The sequence below is a fragment of the Stegodyphus dumicola genome, chromosome X1 (genome assembly GCF_044657685.1).
Source record: "Stegodyphus dumicola isolate Sdum_Otavi_A_Nest chromosome X1, ASM4465768v1".
Taxonomy (NCBI): Eukaryota; Metazoa; Arthropoda; class Arachnida; order Araneae; family Eresidae; genus Stegodyphus; species Stegodyphus dumicola.
Window position 1 is genome coordinate 51,908,462 of NC_140780.1, and position 19,242 is coordinate 51,927,703.

General features: G+C 33.1%; 1 protein-coding gene across 3 annotated transcripts in view; it reads right to left on the reverse strand.

Moving 5' to 3' along the window:
* Positions 1-19,242, reverse strand: part of Vps13B (vacuolar protein sorting 13B) — a 352,214-nt gene that overhangs the window by 131,334 nt on the left and 201,638 nt on the right. For all 3 annotated transcript variants that reach the window (XR_015038688.1, XM_085808080.1, XM_085808081.1), the window contains exons 32-36: positions 17,005-17,106; positions 7,747-7,842; positions 7,535-7,612; positions 2,545-2,688; positions 740-1,000 (exon numbers count right to left, since the gene is read on the reverse strand). Coding sequence is in view for 2 of the 3 variants with exons in the window: in XM_085808080.1 (XP_085664206.1) it covers positions 740-1,000; positions 2,545-2,688; positions 7,535-7,612; positions 7,747-7,842; positions 17,005-17,106 (681 nt within the window). In the remaining variant the exon portion in view is untranslated. The remainder of the gene's footprint in view (positions 1-739; positions 1,001-2,544; positions 2,689-7,534; positions 7,613-7,746; positions 7,843-17,004; positions 17,107-19,242) is intronic.

Consider the following 19,242-nt stretch of genomic DNA (forward strand, 5'->3'; position numbering starts at 1 on the left):
AAGAACTTAAAAATAATTTACTTATATTTGAATGTGATATCATTTGTATTTTGCAATAATAAGATTAATAATTTATTTCATAACAAATTTATTATCAATATTAACTCATTTCTGTTTTTCGTGCCAAAAACAGTAAAATAATGGATGTCATAAAAAATATGACGCGCGCATGCTCATGTAAAATTGCCAAGTGCGTGTGCCGGAAGGTTAAGCTGTTTCCAGATTTCTGACATAATGCTTGGGGTGATTTTTAGGCCTTTATAGAACTACGACAGTGCCTCTCTTGCATCTATTCCTCTAATCTCCTGCAATTTCTCAAAATTCTTTAAATGCCTTTGCAAGGATACATTCGACCTTTCACATGTGAAAGTGTTATCGAACTAATCATACAAGAATCCTCTTACACTCTTTCACACATGGCAAAAGAATAAGCATAAAAATTTACATGCATCTGTGTAGAAACGTTGAATTCCACTGGACTGCAGGATAATATTGACCTTGAGCTATCAACCATCTATCACTGGACACTTAATATAATTAGCATAAGACATATTTTTATAGTTGCTCCTTTAGTTTTTCTTGCCAGTTCAGATATCCAACTGAGGTTAAAATGAAAGTAACTACTTCATTGTTAAATGTTACAGCAAATGCCTCATTAAAATTATGACAACCATACATGAAATGAATATTTATACTTAAATTCAGATATATGTTATACTGAAATACTTTAAAAATATACCTTTATGAGCATCTTTTCATCTAAGAAAAATTCTTCAGACCATAACTGAGTATCTAAAATACCAGTAACAGATAAAGTCATATTTTTGCATTGTTCAGGTGATAAGAGAAAAGCTGGTGAGCTGCTGCAGGGAGAAAGGGATTTGATGAACTGTAAACTTGATGCTAAACCTTTCTGAGATGTAGGAACATGAAATTTACATCGCAGCTGAACAGGAAAATTAAGCTCACTGTGAAATGTGAGCTGGCCATCTACAATCACCTAAAAATATATTTGCATATAGGTATAAAAAAAGAAGGTATTAAAGTAATTAAAACACAATGAAACTGTTACATCACACATTCAAGAGCTTTTAAAATTAATGAAAATGATGAATGGTAAGCAAATGAAATTTTTACATAGCTCTCTTATTATTAGGGCCAGGAATATGGAATTACAATTAATACATCTGAAGAAACAGCATATGAAAAGTGATGATAATTATGATCAAATTGAATAACTACATAATTAAAAAAATTTCATAACTAGCTCCTTTTAAATATTTAAAACTGTCCTGATTTTAAAGTAAATGTTTAGGACAAGCTGCATTTAGGGAAAAAAATAAGAGGCATAATTTAGTTAAAGATGAATAGCAACAATCCAAACAGAGAGAAATTTGGGACTACAGGATATACTTTTTCACTATTAAACTGCATGCTTGTGTACAATTAACACAGTTTTCTCCACTTTACAAAGAAAACTTTTCACAAGAAAAAATTACATACTTAAATAAGCAGTTACCATTAATTTAAACGGAAATAACATTTAAATAATTTTAGACATCATACAAACTTAACAATAATTTATTAATGCAGAAAATTTAAAATAACATTAAAAGTTAGATTCATACAATACATATATAGTCAAAAACAAACAGAAGCAATATATGGGATGTAAAATTAGGTAAATATGAAACCTTATTTTAGCATAGATTTTGAATAAAACTGTATTGATTTCGAAGGCAATCAGCTACAAATTCATCTTCTTAAAGAGGTAAAAAATCTTTTGTTTAATAAATAACGCTAAAAATGGGAAAAACACTTTTTGGCAAAAAATGATTTGTTGCTCCTGAAGAGGGGCATGTGCCTGATCGTACTCAAAAATAATATAGTTATATTCAAAATCTACACCAAACTATTTTGATTTGTGGTCTAATTTTAAATTTTACAATGGCATGGACTTAAATATGGCAACTATGCCTGATTAATTAAACCTACATATATTTTCATTAGTAATTTCCTGACAGACAAAAACAATAAAAAAAAAACTGCTCTAAATCTGCATAGTCTTACACTATTAGTTAAACTTGTCTCCAGTCAATGCATAAAATAAACACTGAACAACATTTTCACTAAAGTGAAGAACATCCTGTGAGTATTTTTAGGAAACAAGGTATTAATTACTGGATGGGGGAATAAATAAATCACTGACTCACTCACTCAATGAATGAGTGCAAGCTTGCCCTTATGTATTAATTTATGCATACAGATAGAAAATTACATAATTTTAAAATTAGAAACAAAATAAAAACACATAATATTTATGCAATAAACAATAGCAAATATTGTCTTATAAAGGAACATTAATTACTTAAAAATCATATAAATCACCTAAAATACATCTCTATCGCTGAAATGATTAAAAAAATTAAACAGAATTATGAATGCACAAAACAGAATATTTCAAATGAGCTTTTCACATAATTTTATCATAATGTAACAAGTATATCAAAGATAAACTGATAAAGAGACATAACTGCCCTTTACCTGCTTTTGATGATTTGACAACTGCTTTATTCGTATAATAACTGTTAAATTATTGTCAAGAACAACTCTCTGAATTCCTTCAACATCTATACTGAAATCAGAACTCCATTTCCAGTGCAGACTTCCAATGCTCAGGCGCAACATCTATGTTATTATGAAAAAGATGCTCTTAAAATGTGTAATAAATATTAAAACTGAAAATTCCATTTTCTGTCGTAAATATTTGATATGCATTTTACATCACACAAAAATATTTCAAATAAAAATAGAGTCTGAAATATGAAAATACTAATACAACAATAATTATTGACATTCCCAGCAGGAACATCTTAAAACATCTAAGCATTAAAAAACACTATCCGACTGCAGAGTTATACATCACTTTTCATAAAGGGTACAGTGTAATTAACTGTTAAATACATCTAAATATTCATTTCTGACTATAGTATTCATTTCTGCCAGATAGTGTCACAAAATGTTAAAACACTTTTTAATGCAAATGCAAGCACAAGCACAAACTATTTAGTTGCCTGTGTGCACTATCAAATGTAACATTTGAAAATTTTTCATTAAAATGTTGTTTTAATACTTCCAGTAATTCAAGGTCAGCTCTCATTTTATACTTAGCATTATTACCAGATTTGTATTCTCCTTTATTAATTGTCTACAGTTACTGGGCCTTGCTAATAATTTAAGCCATATACAGTAAATAGATCATACCCCTCAGATATCATGTGTTGCAATAATCCTCCCCCCTCCCGTCTGTTTTGGAAAAACAATCCTTATTTGTAGTTCAACTGAGGCTCAGTTTTCTATTTAGACCATGACTAGCCATAACACCAAGTTCAACTATGTGGTTGTGGTCATTGAATATGAAATTTTATTATCCATTAATGATCATATCCTTATCCTTCCAACCACAAAGCATTAAAAAAAGACTTATCGAAATTTACAGAAGTAAACATGCCAAAATCAGAAAACTGCTATAAGACCTAGAGCCTGGTGACCAAGGCCTGTCATATCTCTGAACGCGCATGTGAGAACTAGAAAGACATGATTTCAGCGACTCTATTTCGAAATTTTTATGGTTATCTTGATTCCTTCAAAATATTCAAGCTATTCTCGATGCTTCAAATTAAAAGCCAATTAATCATTTTTCCATGGCTGATAATATTGTGGAATTTTTCTCGTTTGTAAATACAGCCAACTGAAATCACTTTTCACAATGTTTTGCTGCAACATATTTCTCAGCTGGTCACACACGCGCAAGAACTGAATACTGAATTTGAAAACTTTTTTTCAATCATAGCCCCGACATTTTCTTTTTCCCTTTCAGCACTCAAGAAACTGAACAAATTCTCGATCCCGCCATCATAATTCCCATGGTAATTATATTAACATACCTCCAAATTTGGTGATACAGGGGGGAATGCAGATTTCTTTGTTTGCACAACATTATTTACATAAATAGGCGGCGACTTCTGGCCAACACCCTTGATCGCCATATCAATCTATTTTCTCGCCTGAATCTCCATCAATATTAAAACTTTTGATTGACAAATGGAGTGGATGTGTTAGTGTTCCCAAAATCTTTTGCTGACAAGCAATGGTGTAAATAGAGTTTACAGGCCCCTATGCAATAACAAATTTCTGGGCCCCACTCCCCATAATTTACACTACTCCAGAAAAAAGAGAAAAAGTGAAGGAATGGAAACTTTCATCAAGTTGTACCCAGTAAGTCCCTCCCACCACCTAAAAGATTAGACTTTTTCTGCTGAACATTCTCTTGAAGGAACATCATCTCTATATGGTCACGAATGTGTTTTCAGTCTTGCATCCAAATCAGCCTACAAATTTCATGAACCCTATTTTGTACAAAAACTCCTCAACTATCATCATCTTTCGATACCCATCGTAAAGCTGTGGTAGAAACTGGCCTGAAATCTTTGATGATGTTTTGAAGTTTGAAGCTCATTTTCACAAATTCAACTAAATGTGAATCGAGACAGCATGATAAAAGCTCTGACCTGAGTATAGGTATTTCACGCAAAGGCGCCACTCTCTATTTTGACATCAGTAACTGGTTAATCTGAACTAAGATCAGACTAACATCTCAAGTAAACAACAGCAGGATAAGAAGTCCCGCAGGCATCCAATAAGGTGTGTAGACTCACTTCACAGTGCTCGGGAAGAAAATCATCTCTGGGAATTTCCACAGTGTAGCAGATGTAGATCCCCTGCCTATTTTGGAATTTTTTTTTTTTAATATCATCAAGTACCTCTGAATTCCAGCTCAGTTTAGATTTTCAGCTTGCCTGAAGCTTAAGTTTCAGTAACAATGAGACTGGACAAGAAAATCCAATTGGATCAAAAATCTTTCGTGTGAGAGATCCTATGTTCCGTTTTGTAACATTATCTCAGTTTTTATCTATGGTGGGTATGCAGCATCTATGCATACCTTTCGACCTATTCCATGCTAAGCCTAATGCAGAAGACATCTCTGAATCAACACTTGAACCGTTACAGAATAATTTTGATTCTTGCATATCGGTATGCTCCTATTCTCTCAGGTCAAAGTTGGATTCTGCTATAATCTTTACTTGAAATCTCTTAAAACTGTTTTAATTATTCCTTGGTTTTAACTGAGGTGATGCAGTTGTCCTTGTAAAAGAAAGAACAGATTTTCAACAGCTTTACTAGTGAAAGATATGAGTCAAGGGAGGTTTTTATCTCATCAAATTTATCATCTTATCTCAATTTGGAAGTAATGAAATTTAAATGTCGTTCTGCCCTTTTCTATTACTTAGTAGGTCCACTTACCTTTCTAGCAAGGAAGATTAATTTAATACATTCCATCATCATTAACATGAACAGTCTCTCTAAAACGATGTAACACAAAGTTGCTCAACTCTTCTTTGTTTTTCCACTCATAGGGATCAATAATACTTATGGCTTCAGATCATACAAATTAGTGATATTATCACTTCGAACTAACAGAAATGTGATGCAATGATTAACATACCTCTCTATTGGTTTTCCTATTATTAACCATCCCAAATGTGTTTTCATAACAATGAGCCAACATTTCAACTGATATGCCAATCTAACAAAAAGTTTATAATTAGGTTGCAGTGTATAATACTGAGAAGACACTAAAGAGTCAGGATGAAAAGCCTTTCCTGATACCTGCCCTTTTCACCTGCAAAGACTGTACTGGTAAATCTGAAGAGTTACTTAATTGCATTTACCATGGAGAAAGCAAGCTCCTCTGAGCATTCAATGATAAGCATATTGTCAAGCATGATACAGGAGATTCATTTGTTGTCAAGATACTTTCATTACCAGCTGAATGAGAGCTGCTTATCAAGAAGCTAAATGACAGTCTTATAAAAATAGTTGAAATCGAGATGGGAAAATGCTCACCAGTGAATCTCCTTTACCTTGTATCTTTGATGGTACACCAAAGAAGGTAGTATTAAGTTTGTAAGCTTTCCATTTCAAGAGAAATGAAAGTTCTACTCCAGGAAAACATAATTTTCTTTTCAAAGATCACTAAAGTTCTGACACTGTTATGGATGAACTTCATAGAGCTCATCAAGGGATACCTATCATTAAGGCTCTAGCTCATTCCTATATCTGACGGCTTGAAATATTGCATTCTAGAATCAGCAGTTCACAAATCAGTCATCTGTAAGAAAACTGCTCCAGTTCTATCACCTACAGAAGTCTCTTCACCTGTTGAGAAACAGCACTGGGAACACATTCATATTAACCATACAAGCCCAAATGATGGTCCTACGACGTTCATGCAGATTGATGCAAAAATAACAAGGACAAAAGTAACACCTAGTCCTTTTCCACTTTTGCTTTTCAACTATAATACCACATCATAATTCATTTGCTCAAGTTGGCATACCAAAGATTTCAGTAACAGATGATAGTACCGCATCCCGTAGCACTGAATTTAGATAATTTTTAAGTCTGAATGGCATTATATGTATTTTAATTACATCATATGATCCAAAATCAAATAGATTAATAGAAGTATCTGGCCATGGAGTTGAATCTTCATCGAGGAAAGTAATAGAACATTTGCAGACCAGTAACATATCTATTCTGTCTTAGTAATACATCTTTAATTATTACAAGCATATCCTTTGCAGTCACATGGATATGAACCAGTTACCCTTAGAAAGTCAACCACAAAGGCATCCCTTGCCTTTGGCAAATAACCCTTGTGTGTTTTACCACAATTAAATAAATCAAAACAAACCTCAACAGTTAATCTGATCAATTGCTAACCTTTACTACAAAGATATACGATCAAAATGCATATTACCTACTAATCTAATACAGAAAGAAAAAAATAATAATAATTAGGCATTACCTTCTACAGAACTGCACTAATTTCCTCTTACCCCCAATTTTTTCTCTTGATTCTTAAAACAAAATATTTACTACTTTACTGCAATAAAGCAAAGTATGGTGTTATTGCTTTTTTAATTATATTATAGGCATACATAGTGAGATGAGATAGAAATTACACTTAACACAAAAACTGATAGAAATTCCATTCAGTATAAAAAATGCTCCTTTAAATGAAATGAGGGTACCAAATGACAGTGAGAAATTTTCAGCTTTCTGCCGATTGGTGATTAGTACAGAGTTATGATGCTCCATTTTCAAATCATGTTTATATGCTTGTAACTCGTTGCATATGCACACTTGCCCAATGATAACTAACTGATTTATCTGGTTTCCAACTTATGTTTTAATCAATTTTATATGGAATTTTGTTTTCCCAGAATAAAAAGGTATACCTTTATTTAAGTATTTATCATCAATATGGGATTCTTGTCATATTGATAAAAAGGTACACCCCTATTTAAGTATTTACCATCAATATGAGATACTCCTAATATTGATGACACATAATCCAAAATTGAAGTTTCATAATTTTATGCATATGTATGAAACTCAAAATGCATACCTGCTTACTTTTATGACACCACCAGCTATATGCATGCACTTTTAATGGAGATAAAATAACATACTCTTCAGTGTTTGTCTAAAAAAAGTAAATTTCAGGAATATTAGAAAAATTAACATGCACATTTTACAGACTACAATTTAGCAGATGTAATTCATCATATAAATTAAAAACACAAGCACATAATTATAAAAGAATCTAACTTAATATACCTGTCCAAAACGTATGCTTTCATGCAGTCTGTTACAAATCAGATAATAATTTGGCAGAATATATTCAGAACAAAAAAAAGGTGAAGAAAGAAATTCCTAGAAATTAATGAATAAAACAATATATCGTTTGAAAATCAATTTAGCACATACATAAAAAATTAATAAATGCAGAAAACATAATGAAATAATATAGTTTAAGAAGTTGCACCCTGCTATCTCAGTATAACAAAGGTCTACTTTACAACAAGAGGAATCTATATCATAATGAAAATGAAGAAATTAAACTCACATTTTAAGGAGACCTCCTAATACACTCAACTAAATTAATTCTGTGCACCAGAGTAAATACATTCTTTTTCCACATATGAATACACAATACAATAGAATTATCCGAATCATTTTAAAACAGATCCCATTCGGAATTGGATTTTTTTTTTTTAAGAAAGGGTCTATGCACGCTTTAATTCATTATTGTATGTACTGTATGTTTAAAATGGGAGAAAAACCTACTTTTAAAGAAAAAGTGGTTTTAATTAATTAAAATGAAAAAGCAACACTTTTACATACATGTTACATAGTGTACTGTACAGTACTTACAAGTGCTAAAGTCATTGCTTGCTGAACATCTTGTTCAAAATAAGCTGTTTGACTGTTTTTATCCGTTTTGGGGCAGCCAAGTTCCACATCAGCTTGAAAATGAGAAGATGCATGTGGTCACAATTGGGCTGACGCTCCATTCACTTCAATGCAGTTTCAAGCCCGGCAAAAGCTTCACTAGCTGATGGTTCTGTGTCTGCTTCAACTTCAACATTAAGGTCATCTTCCTGGACACTTTTTTCTCTTACACTTTCAATAAGTTCATCATCATTTAGAATTTGAAACCCAGGGTTTGATGAACCACACACAATCCACTCTGTTGTATCTTCAGTACAAAACTTTTGAACATCCAGAAATTTTCAAAAGAATGTTTCTTAATTCCTCAAGTAACACACCATCCTCATCTTCTCCTGTCTCTTCCCTTTCCTTGAGCTTCTTTTTCCTTTTTCTCTTTTTCCTTCTCTTCTTCAATTGATATGCCTTTTAAATTTTCCATGCACATCTTAATGTGACTGTCTTAGCCAAGCTCCAAGCTTTCGCCACCATGTAAGTGCAATCTTTAAAATGCAATTTTTGTGGTTAGCCAACACACCTTTCTCGTCTTAGCTCTCTACTAAAGGTTTCCTTCTGTAATGATGTTTCATGGTTTCAATAACAGACTGGTCCATTGGTTCCAACAAGCATGTAATGTAACATTTGGAGGTAAAACGATTACTGTAACCTGGCCATTCCCTCTTTCCAACAATTCTCTGGTGGGGTGAGTTGGTGCATTATCAACAATCAGAAGCACTTTACGGCCTTCTTTTTCCTAGAGATTTTTGGTGCTTTTTCATTTCAGGGATGAAAATATCGTCATACCACTCAGTATACAATGCTGCAGTCCTCCAAGCCTTAGGTTGGTTTTTATAAAAGAGGGGAAGCTTTTTCACACTTTTAATTGCTCTTGGGCTTTTTAACTTCCCTATCAACATAAAGCGTATTTTATGGCTTCCTGTAGAGTTCGCACAGGTAAGCACTGTAACACGGTCTTTACTATCTTTATGTTCTGGAGCACTACACTTTCTTTTAGATGCTTGTTTCTTTTAGAAGTGGTTTTAGGCAGAGCTTTAAAAAAAAAAAAAGACCGGTTTCATCAGCGTTATACAAAAATTCAGGATTGTAGGAGTCTGCTACAATTTTCAAAATAATCTTCTGCAGCTTGAGTGCTGATAACTTCTCACCACTTAAATCTACTTCATAGACACCGTGCATGCACTTAAAATTTCTTAGCCAGCCATTATTTGCTTTAAAGGATGAAGAACCAAGCTTCTGAGCTAAGATCTTAGATTTTACATAAAGAATCGGATCGAAATTGGGTTTCCTGTAGAACATTGCAAAAACCACTTGAAAAACAACATCTTCTATTTTTTTTTTTTTTTTGGTTGCTGCCTTCATTAATTATATTGAAGAACTTCCACCTTTGTTTTCAAGCAGTGAAACAAAGTTTAAAAGTGTAGGTTTGCTCCTTTTAATGTCTGAAATCATTGATTGTCAAATGCCGAACATTTCTGCCAACTGTTTACCCGTAACTCCTTTATCTGACTGCTCTATAATTTTCAGTTTATCCGCTAACGATAACACAACACATTTTCTTTTAGAAGCCATGGTGAATGACGAAATGAAGTCACAAACATAACAATTCGCCAACACAAAAGAGTACCTTCACGGTACTGTAGTAGGTCAACAACATACTAGTAATCAAAATGAACAGTAAACAGGTGGGCTGGGCAGCCACCTGTCAGTGGACGACAGTACTGCAGCCAATAACAGAACTGCAATATGACTCATCATGAGACGGTGACTCATCATCCCAATAATGTCTGCACTAGGCTTACACTAGCTTCGCGGAGGGAAGGACAATAGCATGTGTAAACAGAATCATTCTTTTGCAAATTGAAGTACATTTCTGTCTTAATCTGAAAGCTATTTGGATAGTCGGAGTTCAGATAACTGGAGTTGTACTGTAAATCCACTAAAATTTTGAGTTAAAATAAAGAAGTTAAATGAGGTTAGGCTAATATAAAGAATAAACAAAAATGGTGGGAATAAAGGCCACTTTCTGATTTTTTATCAGTGCATTAGGGTTAAAAGTTATATCACTTAAGAATAGGAACTGAGAATTAAACTCACATTTCACTGAAAATGAAGGGTTTTGCAATGAACAAAACCCAGTATTAACACAGAACAAAGAAATTACAACATGAAATTCAGACATAAAATATATGGACCTCTGAACCAACCACCAGCAAAAAAGATTTTTTCTGGAGGATTTTTATTACAAAACCTAGGAATAGGAAAATTTAACGTATAACGATAAAAAAAAAAAGAAAATATGCAGCAAAAGCGATTTTTCTCCCAACTGAGATCCCTGTATGTCACCTTCAAACACCTCTTGTCTACGGAATCACACTGTTTCCATAGATAATACATTGATTGAAGTTAGCCATGACTATGTTATGGGCTCTAAAGTGGTTGTAGAGAGGGGTTTACATTTTTTCTATCTGACCTAAACAACAAGTGAAGCCCTAAGACATATCGTGTGTAGTGCGATGTTCATATTGATTTCCTTGCCATTCTAAGCATATGCTACACTCTTTGCTGCCAAGAGTGAAATATGGCCTTGTGGTATTCCATGGAAATCCAACATTACTGTGAAAGATCACATTACTGCCAAGGATTATGTGATCATTTTGGCTGATTAAATCCATCAAATGGAACAAATTTTGTCCCCCAATGATGACACCATATTCCAAGACGACACAGCTCCTCTTTATTCAGCTCACATTGTCCACGACTGGTTTTCTGACCATGTTGGTGAAGTTTCACATCTACCATGGCCACCACAGTCAATAGATATCAATATTATTGAGTATTCGTAGACTCTTTTGGAGAGAAATCGGTGAGAGCACTGTCTACAAATATCATTGCTAACTGAACTTGCCAATGTTTTACACGAAGAATGGAACATGATTTCCTTATAAAGCCTACAAGATCTCTACTTATCCATTCCGAGATGACTGCAAGCTGTTTTGAACATCGATGGTTTTCCTACAATGTATTAGTCACAGCAATATGTTTTTATTTCAGTGTTTCCATACTTACGTCCAACCCCTGTATGTACATATGATCATGACACGAACAACAAGAAATATTCAATACTATTAGTAGGTTGTCTGTGTCTAGAATTATTGAGATCAATTGAAAGTTTGTTTAAATATTTTTTGAGAAAACACAGTGCACAGATTACTCATTTTGTGACTTATCTCCCTTGTCTGACAGTAACATCAGAACAAGCCCACGAAATTCATAGTGGCAAGGAGAGAAAGATTGTGCTTGCCGTTGGCAACAGCCTTCAGCACCATACAGGTGGCAGTACAGTGCCACATTCTAAACAGCAGTAAAAAGTGAAAAACAAATTTTAGTATCCCTATAAAGAAACATATAAATTAAAGAAGTTTATGCAGTCAAAAGTCGTTAATTCGGACCTCAAAGCTACGAACTTTCTGTGCATGCGTCGCATTCACGCATGCGCACAGGCATTTAAGAGTGCGCGTAAGACCTTTACGGCTGCGAATATGTTTGTGCGCATGCGCGTTTAATGTGTAACGAAGGTATAAGCTAAGCTAAAATTATCTAATTCAGTTAATGTTGCAGATTGCATTGTTCCTTAATCTTCGAATTGGATCCGGCTTATTATTTTTTTCAGACTGTTAGAGCAATTTTATAAAAGTAAGCTTGAACTTTTGATTATATCAAATAGAATTTCCGATGCTGGAGCTAACCAAGGATCTACAAAGTAAAAGTATGTTTCGATGTCCATCAAACAAAAAGTGAAATTTCTGCAAAAAATGGATAAAGGCATATTTTTTGTTTCTCTAACCATTCCGAAATCTGTTTATCGATTTCATGCTGCTCTGCGAGGGGGGAGGCGGAACGTCGCGGCGGGCAATGACTTGGAAGTTGATCTGTCAGCAGTATCCTTATCTTCAGGGCAGATGTTTTTATTTTATTTGGCTTATAATTCCTTACTAAGTGTAGCATTTCATGTCGATGTACTCCGTCTTTGAGATGATTTAAATCAAGTTCCTTGTCATTATAATTCGCTTCCGATAGTGAAGAAAGTGACGAAGAGGTTATTGAAAACGAAAACATTTCGATTCACAAATTAGTCGGTATTCTCAACAGAGCAATTATAGGACTTGAACAGCAGAACTTTGTAACTAAACAAGAAATTATGTCTGTTTAATAGAATTAAAGAGAAAGTATTATCACATGAAACGAAGCAACTTGCAATGAAAGAAATGTTTGATAAAGTAAACAAATAAATATTAAGCTTTTTCTTTTTGTAAATTTTGATACCCTTTAGATCATAATTGTTCTTTATTTCATAAATTACGGTTTCATATTTTTAATTTTGTAATTTCTGCATGATATCTCACCAGATTTAAATTGATGATCTATAATCCGGAAAAATCGATAATCCGGAATCGCCGAAGTCCCGACGAGTCTAAGCTTTCTAAGTTACGAAATTGGTAAAAAATAAAAATTATTAAACAGGGGGTTGCTAATATTGTCCTTAGACAGTGATTATCATGATAAACCATGATACCCTGCAGTCATGATGCATAATAAGAAATTGTAATTTTTAACTTCTTTGTTCAATTTTTTGTTAATTTAACTTTCTTTCACATTTTTCTAATTTAGAAAAACATCATTAAACAGAGTAGAAAATGACATGTAACTTTTTATTGAGTTTATTAATGTTTTAACTGAAGCTTTTTTTCTGCTTGAGAAAAATGGTGGCCTATAAATGAGAAAACAACACATGATATTTAAGCAAGTAATGCCATGGTTAGCTAGTACTGCCATGGGTAGCATGAAAGAGTGTAGTAGTGAAAGAAATCAAAGGCTAGAAAAAGTTGAAACTCTTTGATTATAAACTAAATAACATTAAATGTTTATTGTTTCCAAAATGATCATTTATTTCATTAAATATTTATATTAGTGTAATCTGAAAAGACCACATAAAACTCTACAGTAAGAAATTTTTAGCTTAGAATGCATAAAATATGATCATGTTACTATAAGACACACAGTTTTTGAGATAAATGAAAAAAAAAAAGGAAAAACGATGTCACATCAGGTGAAAGGATGATAAGCTTTATTGGACACATAAAAAACTCCACAATATATAAGAATAAAACAACTACCCATTTCACCTATAATCACTCTTACTATAGCACAAAACTTACATAATAACCAATCTATGGTAGGTGTATATCTGCTATGCAAATGAACAGCCATTTATATAAAAAGGTGGCATATGGAAGCTATCAGATAACAGCAATTGTTTGCATGGTAATAATGTACTGAATTAATGAGAATTAAGATATATATTTAATGTTTGAACAATGTAATACTTTAAGAACTAGGGAGTATGAGCAGTGCTAATCTTCATGACATTACATTGATGTCCACGCCACCTGCAAGTTGGGTGACAAAGTGAAAAATACTGGAATTTTTCCCAAAACAAAACAATATTTACAAAATTGGATGCAAAACACATGGTAATCTTACACTATTAACCCATCAGCTTATTTCCTGTATTGGCTGAGATCCGCATTCTAAAAATCACAGCTCTAGGGATATACTTTACACAAACCAAGTTCCTAATTGTGATTTATCTGGGTAGGTAGCATGACAGCCCAGCTATTCTGAGTTTGAATGCTCCTAACCCTGTATGGTTTATTGAGAAAAGAGTCTCCTGAGAATCCTGTTAAGGTTAGCAAAACTTTAGGGACAGTGTTCAAAGTCACAGATTGTGGCATTTTTTCACTTGACCCCATACCTCCTACCTAATACAAAGCATAATAAGTAATGCATAAGATTCTCCTAGTTGGCTTAATTGTCAGGTGTGAATATATAGATATTTAATTATATTATCATATGCATTTGTGATACTACAACAGGTGGAAGTAGATGCAGGCAGCAAGACTCATGCACAAGGCAGACAGTTTAATGCAAGTAAAAATACTATGCAGAAGATATAGATAGTGAATCTGTATCCATTTCACAACAGAACAGTACAGGTTCCACATCTAGATTATTTTCAATGATGTATGTGGTAATGGATGACTGTAACAACATGCAGTTATCAATACGTTCATTGCACATATCTTGTGGATCGAATAAGCATATTTCACATAGGGCAGCAGCATCGTCAACAGTCACAAGAGCTATTTTTCCATGATGTATTAATTATTTCCTTGATGACATACGCATATCGATACCATGTGGTCCATGGTTCCAAGATGGTTGAATAATAGCACATTTCAACTCTGGTTGGTTACAGGGTACCCAAGTTGATGGATTGAGCATGGGGATGCAGTTAAGCGGGCACCAAGATTGCCAGATCTTACAGCATTGATTTTCTATCTGCAAGAACATTTGAAGGAGTTGGCGTTATGAGTTCTATTTACTATAGAGACTAAATGGCTTGTATTCATGTTACACTCACTTTTCTATTCACCAAGCTGCCAGATCGTGTTCTGTCAGCCATTCCTTAATGTACACAAGAATTCTTTGATACACATGGCAGTCATTTTCCTATCCTTGTGTAAGCATTAAGGTCATATGCATGTTCCAACATTCAGGTTTCCACTGAAGCTTATTTTTTATACACTTCATGTTATGTCATACTTTCTCTTTATCATTTTTCTCACGAACTATGGACCATAGAAGTATAGCTTTTAGGTTATTTTTTATGCATTCCAAACACGAAATCTCGCCCTGCAGAATTTATGAGGTTTTGATGGGATACTCTGCTTATTTAACTAAATAGTTTTCTTTGGAGTAGGTTGCAAAACAAATCGAAGTTTTCTAGGTACAGTAGCATATTTATGCAATTTTTACCATTTTACATATATGTTTTGATTTATAGATGCTAAAACAAACACATTTAATTGATATTCAGTTGTAATTTGATATCTAATTTAATAAACAAAATAAATTTAATAAGTATAAATTTTTTCTTCTGCAGTGGAAGAACATACAGGAAGTATAGCTAATATTAAAAAAAAAAAAATATGCTGGAAATGTACCGTACCCTAGAATGGCATCCATAGCATTGTCAAAAATATTCATTTCATGAATCCACTTTCCTTTTCAAAAATGAATATTCATTCTGAATCATTGCTTAGTAACAAAATTATTCTCATTAAACATGATACTTGTGGCTCTACTGCAGACAACGTTTATCGAACAGACCCATTAGATCAAGGTCTGAAGAATTTGCAGGACTTCAAACCCCCCTTAAAATTCTTGTAATGTAGCAAAATTACCTTTGAGCAGGTTTTGGGAGATCAGAGGAAAACTCTCATAATCCTGTTTATCCATTATGAAGACAAGGAAAGTGGGAGCAGACCTAAGGAAGCTGCATTTAGGACTTGACTCTGATGATGAAAAATCATACTTGTTATAAAATTTTGCATGAATGACTGTAATAAAATAATTCTTTCTATAATGGATCAGAAGACACATTACTGTATTTAACACTCTGAAAGATTAATTGATATATATTTTTAAAACTTTACAGTGCATTAATTTTCTTTTAGTCCTTTTTCCTCAGATAAGCAGTGGAAAGGCCTTGCCCGAATAAAACCTTAGCTTATGCTCTGCTTTAATGAAAACCTTGATTTTTATTTTTGAGTCATCTTTTGAAACTATTATTTTCAGTCCTCGATTATCTCCTGAGAATTAAGTTGAAAAGTCAGAACACCTTGCTTTCATATATACAGTTGGCTTCAAAGATATCACTAGGGCTATCTGCAAAAGGAGAGGGATGCTTTCGTGGAGGAATTTCTAAGAAAACTATCTTGTATACACACTACACATGGGGAAAACCATGAAAACACCCATGCAGCTAGCCTGTTCACCTGGACTCAAACCCAGGACGGGAAAAACCAGTGTTCACTGATTTTACCACTCGGCCGCTGGTGGTCCTGTTTCATATGTGCAAGACAAAAAGAAAATATATTGTAAATGTACAATAAAATGTATGCAATGCTTCCCTGTGACCTTATTTTAGGTTTACAATGTTTTGCTATGTGTCATATTTCAATTTAATTGTACCATATGCATATCAGCTGTATACAGCACATACTTTCATACAACCATGATAAGCTTTGTAAAGCATTAAGTGCAGACACAGAACACAATCATTTTATTATTGTAAAATTATAAACAGGACAATCAGCAATATCTGACACAATTAATCAAATGACTATTACAATAAAAATTTAAATTTTTAATAAAGGTACATATTTTGCGATACAATAGCAGCTGTTTCTATTGTTATTGTTTTACAAACTAAAATACACACTATAATTTTGACAAGAACAATTTCTTAAATACTAATTGCATGAGTTTAAATTGCATAATATTACACCAGCTTTAATCCAAAAAAATTAAATAAAAGAAGACATATAAAAGGATGATGAAAAAAATGCTATAACAAATACAGTTTTTGTTAACTAAAAAACAGAATTAAGGATAAATAAGTGCATCTATTTTTATTATTTACAAAATTATAGAATTAATTTAATACTGAGAAAGTGAACTCACCTGATAAAATGAATGTACAGTGTATGAAATAGTATGAACAATAGACTGTGTTAATCTAACAAAACACGGTTGTATAATGCACTCTATGTCAATCAAAGGCACCTAAAATGCAATTAAATATTCAATACTCAAAACTAAATCAATTAAATATTCTAATAATTGAATTCAAAATAATGACCAAGCTTTCAGAATCATATTAGAAAGCAACCAGTATTGCAACAGGGATACAAATACATACAGCATTTTCTGTAGCTCCATTAGTTTCTTTGCCCTATATTTTTCCTCAAATTCCCCAAATTAAAAAAAAAAAAAAAAAAAAAAAAAAAAAAAAAAAAAAAAAAAAGTTACTACAATTTATTTCAGAAATTCTTTTTATAATAGGTGCTAAATTTATAAGGTTTTGAAAGAAATGTTACATAACATTCACCCACATGTAATTTGGAGTCACACACTAAACATTAATATAAAATTTGCTGTTAAATAAATACTTAAATAAGGTGTTAAGTTACATATTTTTTAATAATGTGTTCTGTTTAAATAAATAAATAATCTGTTTAAATAATCTGTTCTGTTCTGTGTATGTTCTGTTCTGTGTTATTGCCAGCAGCATAACTAGAACTCTTTGGCCCAGATTGGTAATTGGGGAGGCAGGAAAAAAAGCACATCCTTAAGGAACAGTTGAAAGGTGTGTAACACTAAGAAAGAATAAAAAGCAAAATATTTTTCCTTGACCAATTGTGAAATGCAAATTTACTTTAGGCTGGGTGTAATATTTGACATCAGATGATTTTAATCAATTTATTTAAGATTTTTAGTGTGCATGCGGGTGAGCGACAGATTTTGCTCTCCTTTCACTGAGATACCTATTGCTAAGAAATGAATACGTCTATATAAAAAAAAAAGGAACATGTCGATGTAAAGTATAGCATTAACCCGGCGTTAGTCGCGCCGGGCTTCCGAGGCCCGATCAGTTTGTTAAAGCTATTTAAACCCTACCCCTTAATACTGAAATGGACCACACCCGGTCCAGCTAAGTGTAAGGTGACCTTTGACACAAAGGAGGCATTTCTGGAATTTTGTTTCATTCTGTTCAGACAAAAGGCCATTTTTCGGGTCGCTTAGGCCCGGCGCGAGTAAACGTGTTTCTAATTTCGAGTTTGAAGTGCACTGAGTTTGTAGCACAACATGGCTCGCAGATTAACATATGATGAAGAAATGGAATGATTACATAATTTGCTAGATGAAGTATCGACTGATGACGAATCTATCGAAGGTGATGATTTATTGCCTGATTGTGATGAAAGGTTTAGTGAGCATAATACGTCATCTGAAGAAGAAATTGAGTCTGATGAAGAGGACGCTATTGATTCTAATTCAGTTGATTGTTTTATTCGAAAAGATGGAAAGACAGTTTGGAGGAAAACAAAATTTCGTCAAAATGTTCAAACTTTATTGCAAAATATTATTTCAAAGTTGCTGGAAATGTTGGAGTGGCAAAAAACATAACTTCTCCTCTTGAGTCTTGGAGTTTATTACTGGATGAAAATATCTTGAATACGATCTGTCACCTGTACAAATATATATATTGACACTATCAGTGACAACTTTCAGAGAGAACGCGTTGCTAAAAAAACAAAACTCTCTGAAATCAATCACAATAATATGAGTCATAACGGAAATACCAAATTATTGACATCACAATAAAAGTTTTTTCCCTCTAATCTGCATCGAGGTAAAAAAGCATTAGAGAAAACTCTTCTTTCAAATTCACGATTCACGTTGTTGTATTTTGTGAGCTTCGTTATTTCAGGAAATTATTTAGTGCTGCCTTTTTTTATCCGAATATTTACTAGCTTTTATTGGATTACTATATTTACAAAGCTTTTATTTTATTACTATATTTATGTGGTATACATAAATCATCCCATGTGTATGTGAGAGATTTATGGCACACTGATGAAATGGGAATAGAAATATTTCATAGGATCATGTCTCATAATCATTTTTTGTTTCTTATGAGATGCACAAGATTTGGCAATGTTAGAAACAGGCAAATGAGAAAAGAAATGGACAAACGTGCCCCAATAAGATATGTATTTGGCTCATTTGTGCATAATTGTCAGGAGTTTTACACAGCTGGATCATATGTTACAACTGACGAAAAACTCGAAGCGTTTAGAGGATGCTGTTCATTTTGACAGTACATGCCAAAAAAGGCAGCTAGGTATGGAATAAAAA